The sequence below is a fragment of the Microcebus murinus genome, chromosome 10 (assembly GCF_040939455.1).
Source record: "Microcebus murinus isolate Inina chromosome 10, M.murinus_Inina_mat1.0, whole genome shotgun sequence".
In the NCBI taxonomy this organism is placed as follows: domain Eukaryota; kingdom Metazoa; phylum Chordata; class Mammalia; order Primates; family Cheirogaleidae; genus Microcebus; species Microcebus murinus.
The window spans coordinates 53,309,826-53,332,621 of NC_134113.1; the positions used below are offsets into that span (position 1 = coordinate 53,309,826).

A 22,796-nucleotide genomic window follows, 5' to 3' on the forward strand; every position below is an offset into this window, starting at 1 on the left:
ATTATCAAAGACCAAACCAAAGAATTAGAGAATCTGCCCAGTTTTTCATTCAGGAGCAAGAGATTACTGCCCTCCACAAATAAAACATTTTTTAAAATGGTAAAAGAAAAAAAAAAAACAGTTATGTTTTGATCACAGCCTATGAATCTTGCATTCAATATTCAGATTCCATCTCTATATTTTTTTGTTGGTTATTTCTCTTCTTCACAGTTTGGTTACAAGTGATTCCATGAGTTTGGTGTTTTTAGTGTGCTGTGTCTCCCGTAAAGCTTTTATGTCATTTTTTTCTTCTCTCTCCTACTAATTCTGGTTCTGCACTCAAGAAGAATTCATTAGGTGATGTTGATTGACAGTAAGACTAGTGTTCCTATTTTCAGACCTTGGCATAAACTTGAACTGGTAATTTGATAATGATGTTTTGCTTGTAATGGCGGCTGCTATCGCTGTTCAATGTGTATTAGTATCCAGATTCCGGAGTTAGATGCCACGGAGGTGTCCCGGGTTACAGACCTGGGCGTCTTGCCCTTTGAGACTTGCCAGTAGCGAATGGCCACAGGCTTTTGTGCAACTCTTTTTTAATGGAGTGAAAAACGCCTTTCTTCGCCTACTGGCTCCAAACCCACTCCTGAATTTGAGTGGATCCTCTAGAGTGACAGTCTGCTGGAGGAGAGGAATTCTGCCTTGCAATCTTCTAAGTGGTAACATGAAGCCTTCCACAACAGTTTTCTGGCCTCTGGCCAGAACTCTTCAAATACTCTCCTGTCTCACAGAACATATCCTTCTCCTTCAGGGGCTGCTTGGCTAATGTTGGTAGTAAGGTTTCCCTGACGTGTAGTGTTTCTAGAGAAAGGTGACTTAAATAAGAAGGAACTCCTTCCAGATAAGTCCTCCCATCACCAAAGAAAAAGAAAAGAACCAAAAGGGAATTTGAGATACCCTAAGAGTGAAGGAGAGAGAGGGAATCAGTCAACATTAACAGTGTAGAGTGAAAAAAAAATAAGATCAAGTGTCAGACTAGTTAGGAAAAACAATTTTCCCTCACTAACAGAATAGTATATTTTCCTTTACTTTGAATTTCTTCAATTATTAGTTCTATCACTTATAGCACATTCTTTATATCTAGAAACAATGTAATATGACACAAAAACTGAAGGGATCAAGGTCCCACTTTTGACAGTAGCTCTCGTTACTTTACCTGTTTAAGCAAGTCATATTACCTAAGTCTCAGTTTACTGATCTGTACCACAGGATTAGAGTAACAATACCTAGCTGAAGGGTTAATTTCACAAAACCTAGACCACATTTGTGAAAAGTGGTTTGCTAAACTAGATAAATGTTGATAAGTCATTTTTGTATTATTTTATATTTGTTCAAGGAGGTTACCAAATGTCCTCTCAGTTGTATGGTAAGCACCTTTAGGACAGAGACTTAGATTTCCTGCACCTATTTCCTCCACCATAGCACAGTTCCGAACACACAATAGGTATTTGATAAATGTGAACAGAATTGAGAATTGAGAATCAGTTGAGCTAAAGTCAACTGATCTCCCAAAGACAGGAATAGTGAAATACCTCTAGTCCTGGTCCCTGAGTCTGAGGACATCTTTCGCAGACTCAGAGACCAGGACATAGAAAAATTAAAAAGAAAAATTGAAGAGGAAGATTTAGAACTAGAACAAAGACAAACAAAATTCAGAAGAAATATAGTGTAAGCCTCATGCAACTTTTCATATGCTTAAGGCTTGTACTGCAGAGAGTAATTCAGCAAAGAAAAGAACAGTATTAATGTGCAGCAGGGATAGTTTCCAAGACTTGCCACCAGGATTAAACAAGGACTGCTTTCAGAAGCTGCTAGGAGGCAGGCATGCTCTCAATAGTCAAACTCCACTCTTTTTCTTTTTCTATTCAACTTTCCCTAAGGCTTGAGGAAATTTAAAAATTACTGATTATTAAAAATCAGGTTTTCATCAATATTTTATTATTTTTTGGCCCTACAGGCTACCAATATTTTCCACTATCAGAATAATTTTAAATCATTTCAGTCTCCATAGAGATAGATTTCCTGAGGGATTCTGAAAAAAAATTAGAGTAAAAATACAAAAAACAATGTTAATGATAATATTGAGATATGTATGATATTATTTTTCAAAGAATGTAGGCATTTACAGCTAAATTACCTGGCAAACAAAGACTGAAGTGGACAAAATCTAGCAGGAGAGTTTTTAAGATTACCCATGGGAGGGAAATTAGCAGAGGAAATACTCACTTGCTTGGTACCACTGGGTGGTCCAGATTGATCTGGAGAGTCTTACTAGCCAAAAAGAAACAAAACAAAACAAAACAAAGCCCCATAAGGATCCTGTGAATAGTTTTCAGGGGCTTGAGAAGCAAGTTACAGTAGATCTCAAAATTTTCTGCTCTGCTGTGCCTATGCTCTTTCTTGTATGAGTATGTTGCCCTCTGGAGGGGAAGTGGAGCATTTGCTCCTTCAGGCTTCAGCCCAAAGTTCAACAATTAGTTCTTTTTTCATTGATTCTTTGACTGATGGATGCCATCCATTCAACAAATACTTATTAAATCCTGTTACTGTGCTGTTTGTTATTATAGATAGCTGGATGTTTGTTATGACAGCTGGATGCTGAAGATCCAGCTACAAATAAGATAAACACAGTTCTTTCCCCACTAGGGAAATTATAATTTACTGTGAGAAACAAACATTAAATAGTCACCCAAAATGCCTAAATAATCACAATAGTGATGAGTGTTATAAAGGAAAGGTGCAATGAACTGAATGTTTGTGTCGTCCCAAAATTCATATGTTGAAATCCTAACCCTCAAGCTGATGGTATTGGGAGGTGGTGCTTTGGGGAGGTGCTTAGGTCATGGAGGCAGAGCCCTTATGAATGAGATTATCCCCTTATAAAAGACATGCCCTTGCCCCTTCCACCATGTGAGGACATGTAAGAAGTCATTGTCTATGAGGAAGAGGGCCCTCACCAAACACCAACAGCTTGATCTTGAATTTCCCAACCTCTAGGACTGTAAGAAGTAAATTACTATTGTTTATAAGCCACCCAGTCTATAGTATTTTTGTTATAGCAGCCCTAATGAACTGAGATAAAAAGTGTAGAGGGTATGACTATTCAATAGAGGGCCTCATTCTGGCAAAGAGGTCAAGATAAGCTTTTCTGAGCAGAGACCTAAAAGATGGGTGGAAGTAACCAGGTCAAAGTTATGAAGCACGTATAGGAAGTGGGCTTTCCAGCATGTGGAGGAGGCTCCAGGTATTGAAAGACCCTGAGAGAGAAGAGGTTAGGAAAGTGGAAGAAGAAAAAGGGGCCAGAATTATAAGGAGATAAATGGCACAAGCTGAGGCTGGAAACATAGGGAGGCTCCAGATCAGGGAGGGTCTTGAGGGACATGTTAAGGATTCTGAACTGTATCCCAAAAGAATAGAAAATGATTGACAGATTTCATGCAAGTGACATGACCACATCTGTGTTTCTAAAGGATCATTTTAACTTTCTGAGGAGGAATGGATTACAGAGAGGCCAAGGTAAGGATTAAAATAGGGAAAACAGCAGTCTAAGTGATATAGCCAAGAAACGATGGGTGCTTGGAATTTTATGGTGGCCACAAAAAGGGAGAGAAACTGGTGAATTTCAAACATTTTAATGTCAGAATTGAAAGGATTTGGTGATTGGTTAAAGCTGGAGATGAGGGGTACAGGGGTCAAGAAGGACTCCTAGATTTTTGCCGTGAGCTCCTGGATGAATTGAGGAGCAATTTACAAAGATAGGAACTGGAGGAGAAACAGGTGTGTGTGTGTGTGTGTGTGTGTGTGTGTGTGTGTGTGTGTGTGTGTGTGTGTTGAGTCTGATCAAAGATCAGTTTGTCAAATATTTATGAGGCTCCTACTGCATGTCAGGCACTGTGTTTGTGGACACTGGAAGTTAAAAAGTGGAGGCAATATAGGATCCCCATCCTCAAGAAACTTTTGGATAATGGGGGATAATGATACTATTAATGGATTATTTCAATATTATATAGCTTTGTAAGAATGAGAAATGTCCAATAGGAGCACAAAACAGAGGCACTTAGCATAATCTGGGGAGTTCAGAGAAGACTTTTTAGAGGAGAGGATAACTAAACAAAGTCCTGAAGAATTAGAAGGAGAAAATCAAGTAAAGAAAAGTAAAGGGATTTTCCCACCCCCCCAGGAAAATGAAGGAATCATTTTAGACCAACCATCCTGATGAAAGCAACTAAAATACTGGATAGGATATATATTTTTTAAAATCTTCTTAAAAGTATCCAAGATGGTTTAAAATGAGATTCTTTAAAAACACCTCTAATCCCAATTCTATTGCAAAGCACAAAAAAGGGACAACTTCAAAATTTTTTAATGAAATAAATATAACATTGAAACTAAAATCCGGTGAAGATTATACAAAAGAGAAAACTACAGACTAATCTCATTTGTTAATATAAAGGCAAAAATACTAGATAAAATATTAGCAAATGGAATGAAACAGCACAATATGCATGACTAAGTGGAAATTATTTTGGGAATGCAAAGAGGGTTCAATGTTAGGAATTCATTAATATTGTAAATATTATATCTAAGAAGAAAAGTCTTGTGATTATCTTCATAGATGCTGGAAAAGCATTTGAAAAATTCAAGATATGTATCTGACAAAAATAATTTTAATGTGATACACACACACACATACACTATGGAGTACTACTCAGCAATAAGAAAGAATGAAATAATGTCTTTTGCAACAACTTGGATGGAAATGGAGGCCATTATCCTAAGTGAAGTAACTCAGGAACAGAAAAATAAATGCTGACTGTTCTCACTTACAAGTGGGAGCTAAACCATGGGTACACAAGGACGCACAGAGTGGTATAATGGACATTACAGACTCAAAAGGGGGGACAGTGGGAGTGGATGAGCCTGAAAGATTACCTATGGGGTACAATGTACACTATTTGGGTGATGTGTACATTAAAAGCTCAGATTTCACAACTATACAATATATACATGTAATGGAATTCAACTTGTACCCCCTAAATCTATTTTAAAAAGAGAAAAAATATTTTCAAAGGAGGAATAGAAGAATATTTTCTTGACATCATAACGCATCTCATTATCAGCATCTTACTATTTTGGTGGGAAAGAACTGGAGATATTTCTGCTAATGTCTGAGACACGACAGGGATGCTCATCATTACTGTAACATTTAACACGATGTGGAAGGTCTTTGCCAATGCATTTTTACAAGCAAAAGCAATTAGATGTAAGAGAATTGTAAATAATATAATGGAATATCCAGAAAATGGAAGCAAATCGATGGAAAACTATCACAACCAAAAATATGATTCTATATGGTAGCAAGATAAAAAAGCAATATATAGAAACAATAGATTTCATAGATACAAAGAAGAACCAGTTAGAAAATAATATGGAAGAGAACATCAAGATTAAATTTGTAATACTAACCATAATTACAAAATGCCTAGGTACAAAGTTAGAAAGAAATATGTAAAAGCTATGAAAAAACATAATAAGCCCCAAAGACACAAAACAGACATGAACAAATGAAAGACATACTCAATGAATTTGTAAATATAATTCCAGTAAAAATGCCAACAAGTTGTTTTTTTCAGTTTGTTTTGGTTTTTTAGTTAGAAAAAGTGATTCTTAAGTTCATATGGAAAAAATAAACAAGAACACCCGGGAAAGCCCTGAAAAAAAGAGCAATGAGGAGGGGTCAGTCTTGCCAGACATTCACTCATTCATTCATTTATTTTAAGACAGAATCTTGCTAGAGTGCCATGGCATCAGCCTAGCTCACAGCAACCTCAAACTCCTGGGCTCAAGCAATCCTCTTGCCTCAGCTTCCCAAGTAGCTAGGACTACAAGTGTGTGCCACCACACCCGGCTAATTTTTTCTATTTTTAGTAGAGACAGGGGTCTTACTCTTGTTTAAGCTGGTCTTGAACTCCTGAACTCAAGTGATCCTCCCACCTCAGCCTCCCAGAGTGCTGGGATTACAGGCTTACCAGACATTTAAAATATGACAAAGCCTTCATAATTAAACCAGTATAGAATTGGTGCAAATAGACAGACACAGTAATGAAACACAAGAGAAAGTCTAAGCATGAAAGCACATGTAACAATTTAATATAGGCCAAGCATGGTGGCCTACCCCTACTTTGGTAGGCCAAGATAGGAGGATCGCTTGAAGCCAGGAGTTCAAGACCAGCCTTAACAACATAGAGAGATCCTGTCTCTACAAAAAATACAAAAATTAGTTGGGGGTGGTGGCATGCACCTGTAGTTCCAGCTACTTGGGAGGCTGAGGTGGGACTGTCACTTGAGCCCAGGAATTTGAGGTTGCAGTGAGCTATGATGACACCACTGCATGCTAACTGGGATGACAGAGTGAGACCTTGTCTTAGAAAAAAAATTCTATTACATGATTAAAAAAATTTATGGCCCAAATACCAAGGCCAAAGACAAATTATTCCCTAGACAAAATATTTGCAATTTACACTCCAGGAAAAAGGTAATTTCATATAATGTATGCTTCTAGAAATAAAAAGCTACAATCCAGCAGAAAAATGAGCCCAAGACATGAATAGATAGTTAAAAAATTTCATGCAAATGGCTCTAAAAATAGTAAACCATGCTCAGCTCACTCAGAAAAGAAAGGCAAATTATGTTACATTGAAACAGCATTTCTTACTGTGTTGGCAAAAATCCAAAAGTTTGAGAGCAAACTTTGTTGCCAAAGCTCTGGGAAAAGAGACATATTGATATGCTACTGGTAGAAGTGTAGAATGATACAGTCCCTAAAAGGGAAATTTGTTACTATCTAGCAAAATTACACATGGATTAATTTGTCCTTTAACCTAACAATTACATTTTTGGGGGAATCTATTCTTAAAGTACATCTGTACAAATATGAAATAATATTTGCACACAATTATTCGTTGTGGCATTTTTAATGGTAAAAGACTAGAAACACTCCAAATATCCATCAACAGGGAGGAGCTGAATAATTAAACTCTGGTGTAAGTGGAGTACTAGGAAGCTATAAACATATTTGTATGCATTGCTAGAGAATGATTATCACAATATATTATGTGAAGCTACTTTTTGTGCAAAATCAAGCTTTGGAAGGCTACTCCAGAAACTAATAAAAATGGTTATCTATAGAAGGTGGTTGGGGGGGATCTGGGATCAGGTGATGGGTATATAAAGGAGATGCCTCTGTGTATACCTTTTTATGTAGTTTTGATTTTAGAATCATGTAATCATTTTATACATGGAAAAAGGAAATTAAACAGAGAAAAAAGAACAATCTCTAAAATTGAAAAACAAATGAAATCAATGAACTTTAAGTGTTTATGAGGTTGGCAACAACCAAAAAGAAAGATTTATTTCAAATGATTTTTAACACAAATCTTTGTCTTTCCTTAGTGGAATATGTTCTAAGAACAAAACAAACTGCAAAGAACTCTTAAACTTCATTCTGTAATTTTACTGTTAGTGCTAATACTGGTATAGTGTGTATTTTATAGGATAAAACAAATATGGTCAGTGTAATAAGTAATAAAAATATAAAAGCAAATACATTTAAAATATAGCGTGTAAGTAAAATCTGCAAGCTATCAAGGGTTCTAAAGATGTCAGTACTCTCACTGCAGAATATAAACAAGCTGTGGGTGAGTCATCTCTGAGTGGGGAAACACAGGAGGCTGTTCTTTAGTGGGCCAAGCACCATGGTTCCTCAGATGACTTCTAGGAAGCTGGTAACATGTAGCGCCCTGATGCTGAATATGTAGATTGCTCCTTTACCCTGACCATTACATAGGTTATAAGGTACCAAATGCTTGGAAGATATGGAATATCACCATCTAAGAAGAAAACTTTCAAGTCACGATAATTAAAAGACCTTTAACTATTTTGGCCTTTGTCATGGGAAATGTGAACGGAACATTTTTTCTAGTTGGCCAGAAGTTCTCTGTATATACAAAGAGCATTCTACAGACATATCTGGACTACATGCAAGATGAATGTGCATTAGAGCATGAGAGCATTTACAAGGTACCTGTTTGGAAAATAAATGGGGACATACATTATAGAATTTCATCAGCAGTTTGATGGGAATTTTGACTGAAGTGGAAGGTCCAAGAAAGCTCAAGAACTTGTATTTTCTCTACTTAATAGAATTAAGGCCTTAATCTAAAATGCAATCATTCTCTGAGCACCCAGATTTTCAACTATTCACTGGAAATGAAGTCCAAGATTCAGAAAACAAAAAATTACTTCTGGAAATATTTCAAGAGTCATTTTCTTTTCCATTTTGATATAATTTATTTGTTTGTTTGCTTGGGATAGAAAAAGAAGCAAACTAGCTAAAGGCAGACTTTAGGCTGTGTTACAGAAATGTTTCAAAAATTATGCATTGCATTTGTTATTATAAATGTCAACTGTGGGGAAAGCTCCAGACTCCCAGCATAGACACTGCTCTGAAGAACTTGAGTCATGCACCTTTTTCAAACACATGGCTCACATGTGACTATTTAAATTTAAATTAATTAAATAAGAAAATTAAATATTCATTTCCTTAGTGATTCATTTCCTTAGCTGTCACATTTCAAGTATTCAATAGCCACATGTGGCTAGTGGCTACTACACTGGACAATGCAGATATAAAACAACTCTATCAGGCCGGGCGCGGTGGCTCACGCCTGTAATCCTAGCACTTTGGGAGGCCGAGGCGGGTGGATTGCTCAAGGTCAGGAGTTCGAAACCAGCCTGAGCGAGACCCCGTCTCTATCAAAAATAGAAAGAAATTAATTGACCAACTAAAAATATATATATACAAAAAATTAGCCGGGCATGGTGGCGCATGCCTGTAGTCCCAGCTACTCGGGAGGCTGAGGCAGGAGGATCGCTGAGCCCCGGAGATTGAGGTTGCTGTGAGCTAGGCTGATGCCACAGCACTCACTCTAGCCTGGGCAACAAAGTGAGACTCTGTCTCAAAAAAAAAAAAAAAAAACAACTCTATCTTCACAGAAAATTCTGTCGGAAAGGACTGCTCTAGAGCAATAACAACAACAACAACAAAAATAACTTATAAGCCAATAGTATAGAAATCCTTTTAAAATTCCATTAATCCAAACATTGCAATGAAAATTTAAAAAGAAACAGAACAGGTGGGACAAATACAATAGCAAGGTGATAGATTGAAGTTTCAATCTTATCAATAATTGAAATAAATGTAAATGGTCTAAACATCCCAAGTAAAGGGTACAGATAGGTTGGATAAAAAGAGCCAAGTGTATACTGTGACAGGAAACCCCCTTTAAATATAAAGGCACAGATATGACAAAAGGGAAAAAATGGAAACACTAATAAAATGCTGAAATGACTTTATTAATATCAAATTAATGAACTTTAGAGCCATGAATATTACCAAGACCATTTTATAATGATAAAGAGATCAAGTCAGCAAAATTGTTAATCACCTAATAAAAGAGCTTCAAAATATAGGAAACAGGCTGGGCGCAGTGGGTCACGCCTGTAATCCTAGCACTCTGGGAGGCCAAGGCAGGTAGATCGCTCAAGGTCAGGAGTTTGAATCCAGACTGAGCAAGAGCAAGACCCCATCGCTACTAAAAATAGACAGAAATTAATTGGCCAACTAAAAATATATAGAAAAAATTAGCTGGGCATGGTGGTGCATGGCTGTAGACACAGCTACTCGGGAGGCTGAGGCAGTAGGATTGCTTGAGCCCAGGAGTCTGAGGTGGCTGTGAGCTAGGCTGATGCCATGGCACTCTAGCCAGGGTGACAGAGTGAGACTCTGTCTCAAAAAATAAAATAGGAAACAAAACCTAATAGAAATGAGAAATAGACAAATCCACAAATATATTTTAAATCATGCATCTATTCAAAAGAAAGTTAGTGCAGCTATATTAATATCAGACATATGCAAAACACATATTCTTTTGTGATGCATATATATAAGAATTATAAACAAAACCTTGCTTTCAAAGCAAGTCTCTACAAATTTCAAAAGGTTGAAATTGAACAACAAGTATTCTTCAACTACAACAGAATTAAGGTATTTATCAATAACAAAAAGACAACTAGAAAAGCTCCATGTTTGGAAATTAAGAAATATTCTTTCATTCAACAAATATTTAATATGTGTCACTAAGACTTAAGCACTGTTCTAGGCACTTGGGATTATATAAGATCAAATCAATAATTAAAAGTCTGATGATATCAAGTGTTGGAGAGAATGTGAAGCAATGAGAACTTTTAGTCTGCTGGCCGATTGTAAATTATTACTATTCTTGAAAACAGTTTGATATTCTCTAGTAGAGCTGAAGATAAGAAAATCCACCCTTGCATATAACCTTTAGAAAAACTTGTGCTGTGTGCACCACGAGACATGTACTGGAATATTCATAGCAGCATTGCTAGTGGTAGTCTAAATTTGGAAACAAGTGAAATGCCCATCAACAGTAACAGGCAACAGTAGAATGAAGATAAATACAATGCAGTATATTCATACAATGGAATACAGTAGAACAGTGAAAATGAACAAAGAAAGCACAGGTATTCCAACAACACTGAAGTCTTTTGCAAATATAATGTGCAAAAGAAGCAAGACACACACAAAAATAGTGTATTCCATTCATATAAAGTTTAAAAGGATAAATTGTGATTTCATCCATATAATGTTCCCAAAACCGGCAAAATTAAACTATATTGTTTAGGAATGTATAAACATGTGGTAAACTACAAAGGAAAGGAAGGAAATTATTACCATGAAAACCAAGATAGTAGTCCCCCCATAGGCAGGTTTTGACTCTAGGGTAGGAGCGGGAACTTCCAGTGGGGGCAAGGGAGAGATGTTTGCAATATTCTGTTTCTTGACCTGGGTAGTGATTATAAAGGTATATGTGAATAAAGGTATTGCCTTTATTTGCTCAAGTGTACACATATGTTTATTCACTATTTGTGTTATATTTCACAATTAATAAGGACTCAAAAGAAAAGGAAAGGAGAAAAAAGGTGAGAAAGGCTTTTAAACATAGAGACCAGCATGAATAAAGGAATAGAGGCATCGAAGAGAGTGCTCAGTGTATGGGAACTACCAGGAGATTTGTGGAACTGGAGGAGGAAAATGAGGCAGAAAGTGGTAGAAAGAAAATGAGGCTGGAGCCTATGGCCTTTGGAACATTTTCACTTGGGGTGTGAAAAAGCTCAAATGTGAGTTTTAGGTAGATTCTCCTGACTGCTGTGAGGCGATGGATGCACAGAGAGGAAAAAGAGGGGCAGGGCACAGTTAAGAATGAACGAGGAATAGTCTTTTAGGCATGAGATGCAAAGGGCCTTACAGCTCTGCTGGAAGAAATAGGGAAAAGGAAATGAGTAGAGAGGTGTCTGTGGGTATTAGAGACTGTGGTAATCTTCCTATTGTGAAAGACACACTATCACTTCAGGACTCTTTCAACTTTTGGTTTGTGGTTAAAATGTGGGTGGTAGGGTTGCTAAAATGTCACAGAGCTGGTTTCAGGGGTGAAAAACCTGTGTCTTTCCAAGCCAAACTCAGACAACTAAGAGTCTCTCCTGGTTTTCAAGGTCTCCTAGAAAGGAAATTCAGGCTCCTTCCTCCCACAGATCCATCACCTGATGAAGTTCTGTAAGAAATCTTACCTACATGCCCCATCCTGCTTCTTGCCTGCACTGTGGAAGTGCAGAATAATGCTAGTTTGTCTCAGAGTTCTTTCTAGCTTTTCCTTCTCTCACATCGCTTGATTATTTCCCTTCTTTCATTAAACCTCAACTCTCAAATGACAGCCATAGGTTTCAAATGACATTATCTCCATCTCCATCCCTTAGAACCCTTATCCACAATCACTCTTTTCTAAGAAGGGAATGTCCCCCAGCACTTTAATAAAAGTCCACAAGTATGAAGAAGAGAGGCCCATGTCCCACAGAACTCATCGCAATTTAAACATCAGTGATTTCAATGTGAATAATGTGCAATTGAGGGAAGTTTATTATCTAGTACACCTGCAGGTGTCTTGGATAATACTCATGGTTCCACTGAGCTGCAAAAGCCACTAATGCCATGGGTAAGAGGGAGTTGGTTTTTAATAATGTAATAAGCAGCTGGAAGCCAGTGTGTAATTTGGTGATGGATGAGCTAGGATGAACAGGAGATTGGATATGTGACTCAGGATCACCTTCTGAGGACAATCTAGTCCCAATTTAATTCATTCAATCCAGGAAATCACCTGTGAACTTCACATAAAATTTTCTTCTGCTTCTTAGGGACTCAGACAACACCATGGAGAATAAAAAGGCCTTATTGCAACTGTCTCATTTAGGTCATTTAGAGACTAACCTCAATTCCTGGAATATTGTTTTTATGATTCCTGTTTGATGTCTGATTTTAATTTAGCTTTACTATCCTGGAAAGAATGATATTTATATATTCTTTGTTATATATTTGATCAATGTGGAGACTTTTTGTCTGGTTTGGTTTTATAACAGAAGCAGGAAGAGTGCAAGCAAGGACCAAAAAGGATTCAACTTTGTTACAGTAAAAAGTACCCTGTTTTAACATTACTCTAAATCATTACAGTCTACCCATTCCCAACACAGGAGGAAGAGAAACACTAGCTTTAAAGTACAGTAAACTTTATATTCATAATATACTTTTCTCAGTTAGATACTAATCTTATAACTAGTAACAAGTTTGTCTCCAGCAGAATAAGAGAATAAATCAGGAGTTCTTCTCCTTAACACATAGTATACAGTCTTGACATCATCCCACTCTCAGACAATACTGAAGGGAGTGGAGAGCAAGCTGCCCTTTAACCCTGAGTTCTAACAAAATGTGGCCCTTGTATCTTTGAGACTTTGATGGAGACAGTGGTGGAATACTCAGAGGGGGATAGGAATAGGGGGTAGGTGACAACTCTCATTTCAAAGCTACAAGCACTTTTATGTCTTCTAAGAGGTGGAGACTTCCATGTGTCTCTGAAGAAAGTATTTCTTTGTTCAAGAAAGATCACTAGATGGGCCACTTAATTGTGTGAATATAAGCCACAGATTACCAAAGTAGATGGTTAAAACTAAAAAAGCTAAACTGCTCTCAGAGATAAGGCAGAGTTGGAGCTCTGCAGACTCCATGTCCTTAAGGCAGATATTTCTTTTGTTAGGTTTGGATTCAGAATTGATTCATTCATCTGTTCAACAAATACTTGTTGAATATCTTCCATGTGCCAGGTACTATGCTAGGGGCTGGAGATATGGCAGTAAACAAAATAAAACCCTGGCCCTGATGGATCTTACACCCTAGTTGGGGGTGAAAGACAACAAACAAACAAACAAATAAATATATAAATAAGTAAAATTAGCATAACAGATGTTGTTAACTGATGTGGAAAAGAATAAAACAAAGTAAAGGGATTAGAGAGCTCCAGAGTGAAGGGGATCCTTGTGCCTCAAAACAAAAAAATAGGCATTGTGCCTGAGAACTTGACTAGAGAAGATGGAGCTGTTTTCATGCAAGACTTCTTAAAACAGGGGCTTCAGGGTCTGGGTGGAAAAGTTGGGAAAGGGCCTTTCTCCTCACTTCTGCCTAAGACCCAGCACTGCTGCAGTACTTTGAAGACATGGATTCCATTTTGAGGACCTTGTCCATGATATCATCACAAACACTAGTGTAGTCCCCATTTGTGTCTATGCGATGGAAATAGAGTGTACCTCACAGTAGCTACTGAACTGCAGCTGACAGTGCCTTGATGGTCCTTAGAAGCAAAAGGGAAGTGGTAGAAACCACTTTTTATACTACTTCTAGGGTCCCTGAGAGAGATGGACAGAGCATAACTAGATGTATTAGTAAGAGTGAGACCTACAAAATTTTACATGAATTGCCTAGGATAGAACATCATGGACTTCCTAAAGATGTGACAGATGAGAAGGAGCCTGGAAGTTTTCAATAAGTCAGTTTTGAGGGACATTGAATTTTTAAAGATTCTTTAATGGAAGGGAAGTTTGTGGTACACTTACCACAGTCCCCACCTACCCTAGATATTTGGGCGTAATTTCTTCCAAATTGGACTAATACTCTGGGAGAGGCAATTTTTCAAGCAAAATTGCCCCCATTGAGCCAGAAATTATGTTTCCAGGTAGTACAGTACTATCAGATTCTGACTTGGGGCCAATTCAGGCTCTGAACTATTTTAAGAATGGCAAATTTCCAGAGGAAGAAAATACATGGAGGGGTTGGAACATACATGAGGCCCTGCACCAGGGACCCTTGGTAGCTCCAGAGTTCTGAATGCTTCTGTGTCCTCTGCCAACCACCCAGCAACTTGGATTAGAACTGGCCACATCACAGTGGCACAGACTACATGTTTGCACATGCACTGAGGGGGGAAAAGCCCCTGCAAGTGATGATGTAAGAGAAGCTGCTGTCGTGGGCAGTGCAGAAAGGGGAGGAGATAGGGTAACACCGCCAAAACAGGCTTAATTGGAATGAGGGGCTATTTTCAGTGGAGATTCAGATTGCACCAAAAGTTGGAAGGTCCTCTGGAATTCCTTCTCTGAGTAAAGTTAATATGGAAGAGAAAGAAGGGGGTGAGGGTGGCCTTACTGAACTCCTAAAAATAGTTCGAGGCCACGTCCAGCTCAGGCCTTACATGGGGGGGGGTGTGGCTCACCTCATGGCTGTGTCTGTGACAGTAAAGACTCTTGAGGGTGTGGATAGTTGGACTTTCCCAAAACCAGTTAGAGGCTCATAGGGGTCCAGGGGCCCTTGCAAACCAACAGCCCATTTCTCTGTACAAACGTGGGAGAGACGAGCAAAGTAGGCTGGTCATAACACCAGGCAAACCACTCTCTGGTGTTCATAAAATCTAGTCTATGTGCCCGACAGAACCCACAATAATAGAAGTATTTTCAGCCTCTCCGTCTTTTTCATCCTCTGAGATCATCCCCATAATTGACAACTGGAGCTCCTTGTACTTGTGCAGATGGAGGAAATGAGGGACAGAATCAAAGGAACTGAAACAAGCTTGGACTGATTTACATTAGAACGACAATAAGTTTCTTCTTGAGGGAGAGAAAAAGAGTACATTCAAAAGTGAAGGGAGTTAGGGAGTGAGAAAACAGAGCCAGGCTTGAGAGAAAGTTGGGGGGCATTTGGGGAGAAAGGAGAGAGACAGCAGTGACAGCTATGCCATAATGTGTGAGAAAAATAGAGAGGGGAGGGAGAGAAGTAGAAGATGTTTTGCTCTGTGCTAAGAATATAAACCCCTTTAGAGTCTTCCCAGAGACTGTAATAAAAATCTAAATTGTTTTTTTAATTCTTTTGGCTATTGGATGCGTTTCTTTTGAATGTGATATCATGCTGAGATGGACCACAAGGAAGCTTAGCCTCATAAAAGTTATATTTGGGGACCATTGTCTGGGATTTGGGGCCTAAGGTACAGCATTTAGTATCTTGTTTTAGATGATTGCTCTAGATTTGATTCAAGCAAGCATCTTCATCAGATTTATAGTACAAAAACTACACAAGTTGTATAAAATAGAAACTGGAGATAAACTAGACATCAGAGGAAAATGGCAAAGACTACTCAGAATCACAGTTTTTGGTATGTTTGGAGCTAGGTGTACTTGATGGAGAGCTGTATCTCAGCAGCATGAGGTCTGTTCCCCCCCATAGGCTGTGAGACTAGGCTGAAGGACTAGAACAGCCAAGGTGATTCCCAGAGGGTAAGAGAAATGCAGGAAGCAGAAGAGCATGTAGGAGTTATGTTCTCTTGCTACGTGGAAGTTCCTTTGAACACTCTAGTAGGATGGCTGGGGTATCCATCTATCCCTCTTTTACTTGGGAATGGACCCATGCAACAAACTCTAGGGCACTGGCAGCCAGAGGGCCCAGCCCTATAACCCAGCCAACTGACCAAGGCTCGGCTCTACTCTTTGCCTCTCTCCCTGTTATTTTTCTAAGACTAGACCGTTCTCCTGTTTTCCCTGGTCTCACACAGAATTTCTCAAATAATCTTGTTCTGTATCTGATGCACCAATGTCTCCTGTTTTTATTTTCAAGTACTGCTATTAGTCTACTTGCCCAGTTCCCACCCACCCTTGACTTTCAAATGTCTGACCTGGAACTTGACTGGCTCAGCCACATCTCTTCATCTCTGCATATGTTTCCCATGGTCTTTTGTGCTTCGCCAACAATTTCCCCTCCCTCTGGGCTCAGATCCCCTGTACTCTCAGGGGACTTCATGACCAGCACCTCTGGGCAGCATGATGTAATCTTATGCTGAAAGCCTTGACATACATGGTATCCTCAACAATAGTGGCAAAGGGCCTTGTATGATGGCATAACCCAGCTCCTACTATATGGGGGCCATGTTTAATGTCAGCTTATGGGATGTCAAAGATGGGAGGCCATATACTGGGGAAAGGGCCACTCTTTGAAGGTAGAAGGCAGAAACCCACCTGAAAGGGTGAGAGCCCTGGCAAGATGAAATCATCCATGTGAAGTGCTGGTCAAGAGATGTATAGTAATGGACTCAGGCAGCAAGCCTGAAAACCATTCCAGTCTTTTCTGGCTTTAGTAGAGCTGTATTGGGAAGGATGAACAACAGGGCTGAACCCATAAACCATGAGAACATCCTTACTACAGTATAATCAGAAACTTACGCTGTGTAAGCTCAGCTGTCTTTATGTGTCTTTTCTCTCTCTCTCTCTCTCTCTCTCTCTCTCTCTATATATATATATATATATATATATATATATATATATATATTTACAAACTCTTTGTAAATACCAATCACTTTAGCTGTGCTTAGGAAAACCAAGGCAAAGCACTTCTGTCCTTTCCTGAGCCAGAGCTTTAGGAATAATGTAAGGTGTTATTAACCATGCATGGAGCACATGGTGGAGGTAGGAATGATTACCAGAAGTGAGAGTCTGTAGAAAGAAGGAAGGATGAGCAAGCAAATAGGATTGAGTCATTAGCTTTAGAAAATACAATACTGTGGGGTTTTAAAATGTGTTCATATATTTGTTTTGGGAAATCAGATTCCTAATGGCTGTATCATACTTTATTATATCATCAATACCTTAGATTATTTAAATATTCTGCTGTTGGACAGTTAGGACATTCTCAACTTGTTCCTACTTTAAAGCAGTGAGACAGGCATAGGCCAAAGAGTTCTCTAGTGTCACAAGTTTCCCCGGGGCCAGCCTCACTCTTCATCACAAGAGCACATAACCAGGGAAACCCCAGGATAATGTACTTGCTATTGCTGAACCATCAGGATATACAACACTCACCCAGACCTAGCTTTCTCTGTCTTGAAGTGACACAGTTTCATTCCTCCTCTCCAGATTTATTTGTTCTTGTTAACTTTTGGTTTCTGGTCACTTGGATTCTCCAATTTACTAGGGTTGTTATTAATATGCTACTGCCCAGGTGCTGACTGCTTCACAAGCTGGTATCATTTGTAAACATACTAAATCCAATTTTTCTTCTATCTCCTTACTTCCCATTCCATCCCTAAAATAGGGAAAGGAGTTATCACAAAGATTGGGGACACTCAGTGTAGGTCTGAACATGGGCACTGGAGGAGAGGGGGAATTCCCTCATACAAGTTCCCCCTGCCCCTATCCATCCCCGAGCGGATGCAGAATGATATTTAGAGTTAGAAATAGTATTATGGATTAACCAGTCCAATCCCCTAACAGACCAGAAAAATGATTTGGCCAAGGTCTTGAGGCACAAACAAAATTGAATTCAGGTCTTCTAAAATTCATTACATTTGGGCTGGAGAGTCCTGCATGAAACAATAGAACTTGGTGGTTCTTGTTAAAGTATTCATTCAATGAATATGTTAAGCACTACCAGGTGCCAAGCAAGCACTATTTTAGGTGCTGGGGACTCCGTGAAGGAGGGTACAGGGAAAATAAAAATCTCTGCCCTTATGGAGCTTTCATTCGCAAAACTTGAGTACTTGGCTTCACCATTCTAGATAGGAGCAATTGGGTCCCTTATGGCAAGGAATCCCATCCTTTCCCAGCTCCTGTGCTGTCTATAGCGAGAGGGCTGATTTACTGCAGAAGCTGCAGGGAGAGGGAGAACCCTTCATATTCTCCTGCCTCTGCACGGCCAGGCCCTGAGGGGCCTCGCCACCGCTCCCCAACTCAAATCCGGGGTTATTAGCGTCGACCTCTCTATCCTCTCGGCTATCCTGCGGACTGCTGGAGGACTGGAAAGTAGGACCTGGCTCTAGCGCCATCCTCCGAGAAAGGAATGCGGGGTGGTGAAAATCCTTTCAAGGCAGTCGCGCTCAGTGCCTCATACCCGGACGGGGGAAGGGATGGTCTCTCCTGGGATTGGAGGGTTATGCAGCAAACTGCTCTCTCATGCTTCCCTATTAAACATTGCAGCCACACGCTCTTTCCAGCCTCAGCTAAGGCCACTGCAGCGTCTCCTCCCCTCCCGCCTCACCCGCTAGTACAGACTCCAGAGCCCCACCGCAGCTTCCCAACTATCCTCTCCTATTTCTTCTCCACTTCCTGGTTACCATGGAGACATACGTCATTTACGTGCCGTGCGTCGCCTTGGAAACAGGGGAGCATCCGCGGCGCAGCTGGGAGACCCGCCCCTGCTGCTCCAGCCACACTTTCGGGCGCTGCGGGTGAATGGCTGGGAGGAGTCCCGAGCCCGACGCGCTGCTGCCCTGAGCCGCGACCCGGGCCCCTCCGCGAGCGCCTCTGTGACCCGGGGAGCCGGCGGGCACTCGCTGCTCGTGGCGCCCGCAGGGCGGCGCTGACACGGGCGCAATCCGGGAGGTGAGGCAGGGCAGGTCACTTTTGACCCTGGGCGAGCCCAAGAGACGCCGGCTCTGGGACCCTCCCAGGGTCCTCGTCCCGCCGCCTCTTCCCGGCCTCCCCCATCCTGCCCGCTCCCTCGGCAAGGGACTCATCGCCACACGGCGGCTCCCGCCCGACTCGGGAGCCTCTTCTTCCCTCGGCTCCTCCCCACCCCTCCCGGGACCTCTCCCCTCTAACACTCCCTCCTCCACCCCGGAGGCCGGGCTGGACGCGACCCAGAACCGCCACCATCCGCTTCTGCCATTCAATGGAGGACGGTCTGCTGGAGATCATGACCAAGGACGGCGGCGACATGCCGGCGCCTCTGGAGGTGTCCACGGTGCCGGCCGTGGGGGACGTGATCTCCGGGGAGTACAACGGCGGCATGAAGGAACTGATGGAGCACCTGAAGGCCCAGCTGCAGGCCCTATTTGAGGACGTGAGGGCCATGCGGGGGGCCCTGGACGAGCAGGCCTCGCACATCCAGGTGCTCTCGGACGACGTGTGCGCCAACCAGCGAGCCATCGTCTCCATGTGCCAGATTATGACCACGGCGCCCCGCCAGGGCGCCTTGGGCGTGGTCGGCGGCAAGGGGAGCTTCCCAGGTGTCCCGCAAAAGCCGGAGACCCCTACGCCTGGAATCGGGGATAGCGGCTTGCTGGGTCGTGATCCCGAGGACGAGGAGGACGAGAGAGAAGAGAAGGAGATGCCCAGCCCCGCCACACCCACCAGTCACTGTGAGCGCCCCGAGAGCCCCTGTGCTGGTCTCCTTGTGGGGGACGGGCCACTTGTGGAGTCCCTTGACCTGCCCGACATTACCCTGCTGCAGCTGGAGGGCGAGGCCTCCCTGTGAGGGGACTCCGCGGGGACACTACCTTCCCGGGCTGGCTTTGGGTTTCCGAGTGCATGACGCTAAGGGACTGAACGGCGCGGTGCAGCATGCTTCAGTTCGACAGCTGCTTTTGTGGGTCAGGCACAAAGACTCCCCCGAGGAAGGATTTGCAGGGTGAAGGAGTTAGGGAGCATCAAGAATTCTTTCTGCCCAACCAAGAAAATCATAGCAAACTGCGGAAAGGTGAGGTTCCGGGAGAGGAAGCGCTCATCTCTGGACTCCCATACCTCCCCTAACCCTGCCCTTTCCCCCTCCCCAGGCAACAGGAGAATCCCTTAATTGTGTAAATAAAATTCTGCTTTTTCTATTCTGAAAAAGGACTTATCTAGGACTATGGCAAATAATCTCTAACGATTTACTAGAAATTAAGGAATTGGGGGTATTCTGTTCTGGCAACAGGAAATTTACCCTTCTGCTGAAATCCAAGATATTCAGTGCTCTGCAGAAGCCTCTCCCCCTCACAGACCTCTGCGGCTGCTGATTGGTAAAGGAAGCTTGAGGAGGGAACTGCAGCCCTAGGAATCTGGGTGAATGGAGTTCCAAGGGCCCCTGGGCTGGGAGGAGCTGGCTATGAATGTGCATGAAGACATAATAGCTCAGCCTCTAGGATTTTGCATGCAGAGCGGATCCTGCCTTGTCACTGACTTCATCTGGGATTGCTGTTCCACTCACTGAGGCTTAGAGAACAAAGAGCCCAGTTCACAGGCAGAGACTCCGGGGTGCTCAGCAGCAGCCCAGATTTAGGGGACATTTGAGGGACTCTTGGGGACTGCAGCCAAAAACTGTCTCTCCTGGCTGTACCTGCTTAACTTCAGTTCCTTTTTCTGTCAATATGTCCCTGCCTGCTGCCTTTTGATGTTGCCTCCATAATGTCTCGTGTGCGTTACATGTGTCTACTTGTGTAGTAGTGTGTGAGCCCTGAGGGGCAGGACTTGTGGCTCTGGTGTTAGGTTCAGGGGGCCTCAGACCCTTCTGTGAGCCCCAAGCTATCACGGCTCTTTTCCCCACCCCTCCCACCCCCAACCAGGGCATGGAGCATGTGGCTGTCCTGAGGTTCCTTTACTGATGTGCCTCCTTCCCACCTCCTCAAATGGTGACTTTGTGTGCCCTTCCCGCTCCTTTGTGTATTCCTTCTCAATGCTTTCCTTTGTGTTAACCTTAATAAAACGGCGTCATCTCCCCTCCTTGCTGGCTGGTACTAGAAGGATGTCAGGGTGGGACTTCTGGGTCCACTGCATGGACCAGGGCTTAGTGAGAACTTCAGGGACCATGCCTTCCCTACTCTCTCCTGGCCTCCAGGTCCAAGGAGTTGACTGTCCCTGCCCTGCTTGTGGCAGGCATTGCAAATTCTGCCTGCTTTGCCTCTCTTCTGAACCTTGACCTCATGCTGGACTGGGGAAGGAGGGGATAAGTGTTGAGACTGCCAAGCTAACAATGTGTTTTTAGTAGTCAGAACTCCAAATATGCAAGAGACTTGTTTTCAGTGAAGCATCTGGCCCCTGGGAGATATTTCCAAATCTGGAATGGCAAGTACAACACCTGTTCCATGGAAGGAGTAGAGTGGGGGGTTTTGTTCTAGAGGGATTACCAGGGATCTCTGGGAGTAGAGTGACACATCAGAAAGGAAATCACAATAACTGCCTTAGGCCTCTAGTGGAGAATGCTGGTAAGGGTAAGGTGTTTCCCCCAAGAGGTTATTCTGACACAGCTCTAGTCTACTCCCTCAGGTGATGGAGATTTCCTGAGGTTGCCCCTGAGCAAAATTTGAGAACAGAATGAGCTGGGGTGCTGCATGTGTGTGTGCATGCGCGTGTGTGTGTGTGTGTGTGTGTGTGTTCTTGCTGCTCATTGCTGCAGAGTGGTGGGAAGAGCACCAAAGGCAGAGATCTCGGCTTGAATCTCAGTTACATCACTGAATCACTGCTTGAGACTCAGATATGTGAAATGGGGATAAAAAGTTGTTGAGGTTCTGCTGGCTTTGGGTTTACTAAAAAAAAAAAAAAAAAAAAAAAAAAAAGTTGTTGAGGAGAAAATATTTAAGACTCTAGGAAGTCATGTGCAAGTGTTAGTTTCCTTATAGTTTTATTGGGGTAGTGGGTAGTGGAGATTGCCTCCTCTGGGAAAACAAAACTACCTGGGGAAGGTTCTAGAAACTCTCTTTTAAAAATAATCTTTCCAAAGATTATTTTTAGACTCTTTCTAAAGAGTCTTATTCTTTAGAATTAGACAGTAGATATCCTATCTAGATAGTCTAATTCAAGTCATCTAATTTATCTAATTTTATCTAAAGAATTCTGTTTAGAATTAAGGAAAGGGGAATAGTGAGATTCTCAAGGTAGCACAGGCCTTTCATCATAAATGTCATGTAGCTATGGGCCAAAAAGCTCTTGGGAGGCAGCCAGTCCTGTACATATAGGCTGACCAGAGGAAGCCTTGAGTTATACAGTGGTTGGAGAATGTGTGCTAGGGACCCTAGAGAGGGGCAGCTAGAGTATATAAGTGGGGAAATGTCCTGAGGACTGGGAGATAGGTTCCTATTATAGTTCTAGCACTCAGTACTAATAACAGTGATAGCTATGGTGCCAGACACCATGCCAAATTTTATCTCCAAACAACCTTATGAAGTAGATAATATTATTTCATGTAACAGTTCAGAAACAGACTCCAAAACTTGCTGAAGGTCATAGGCCAGTACTTGGCAGAGCCAGGACTTGAACCTAGGTCTGTCTGACTTAAAAGAGCCCTAGATGGTAACCACTCTGCTAATTGTCCTTTTATTTGGATCTTCAGAAAAGAAGGCTCTTTATTTCCCCAATCAAGAGCCTAAAAGAATCCTGAAAGGGAAATAACCTTAGTTTTAGTTGCTTTTCAACTTCTCAGTTAGAATAAGAAATTGCAGTTCACATTTTGGTTAGTGGCCCTTCCTAGAATCCAGTGCGTGATAATACAATAATGGCACTAAGATAAT

The 22,796-nt window shown here is 41.6% G+C and overlaps 2 protein-coding genes across 5 annotated transcripts in view; one reads left to right on the forward strand and one right to left on the reverse strand.

The window, feature by feature from the left end:
• Window positions 1-18,760, reverse strand: part of ASB8 (ankyrin repeat and SOCS box containing 8) — a 32,765-nt gene extending 14,005 nt beyond the window's left edge. For 3 of the 4 annotated variants that reach the window (XM_012756463.3, XM_012756393.3, XM_012756254.3), the window contains exon 1: window positions 16,218-16,358. The gene's annotated coding sequence lies outside the window, so the exon portion shown is untranslated. Of the gene's footprint in view, window positions 1-16,217; window positions 16,359-18,660 lie in introns of those variants that run through there. The other variant, XM_020287482.2, reaches the window with a different exon arrangement.
• A 39-nt stretch (window positions 18,761-18,799) lies between these two features.
• On the forward strand, window positions 18,800-21,017 carry CCDC184 (coiled-coil domain containing 184). The gene has a single exon (XM_012756828.3). It carries the CDS (start codon window positions 19,205-19,207, stop codon window positions 19,787-19,789), a length of 585 nt encoding a protein of 194 aa, XP_012612282.1. The 5' UTR covers window positions 18,800-19,204; the 3' UTR covers window positions 19,790-21,017.
• The last annotated feature ends 1,779 nt before the right edge of the window (window positions 21,018-22,796 follow it).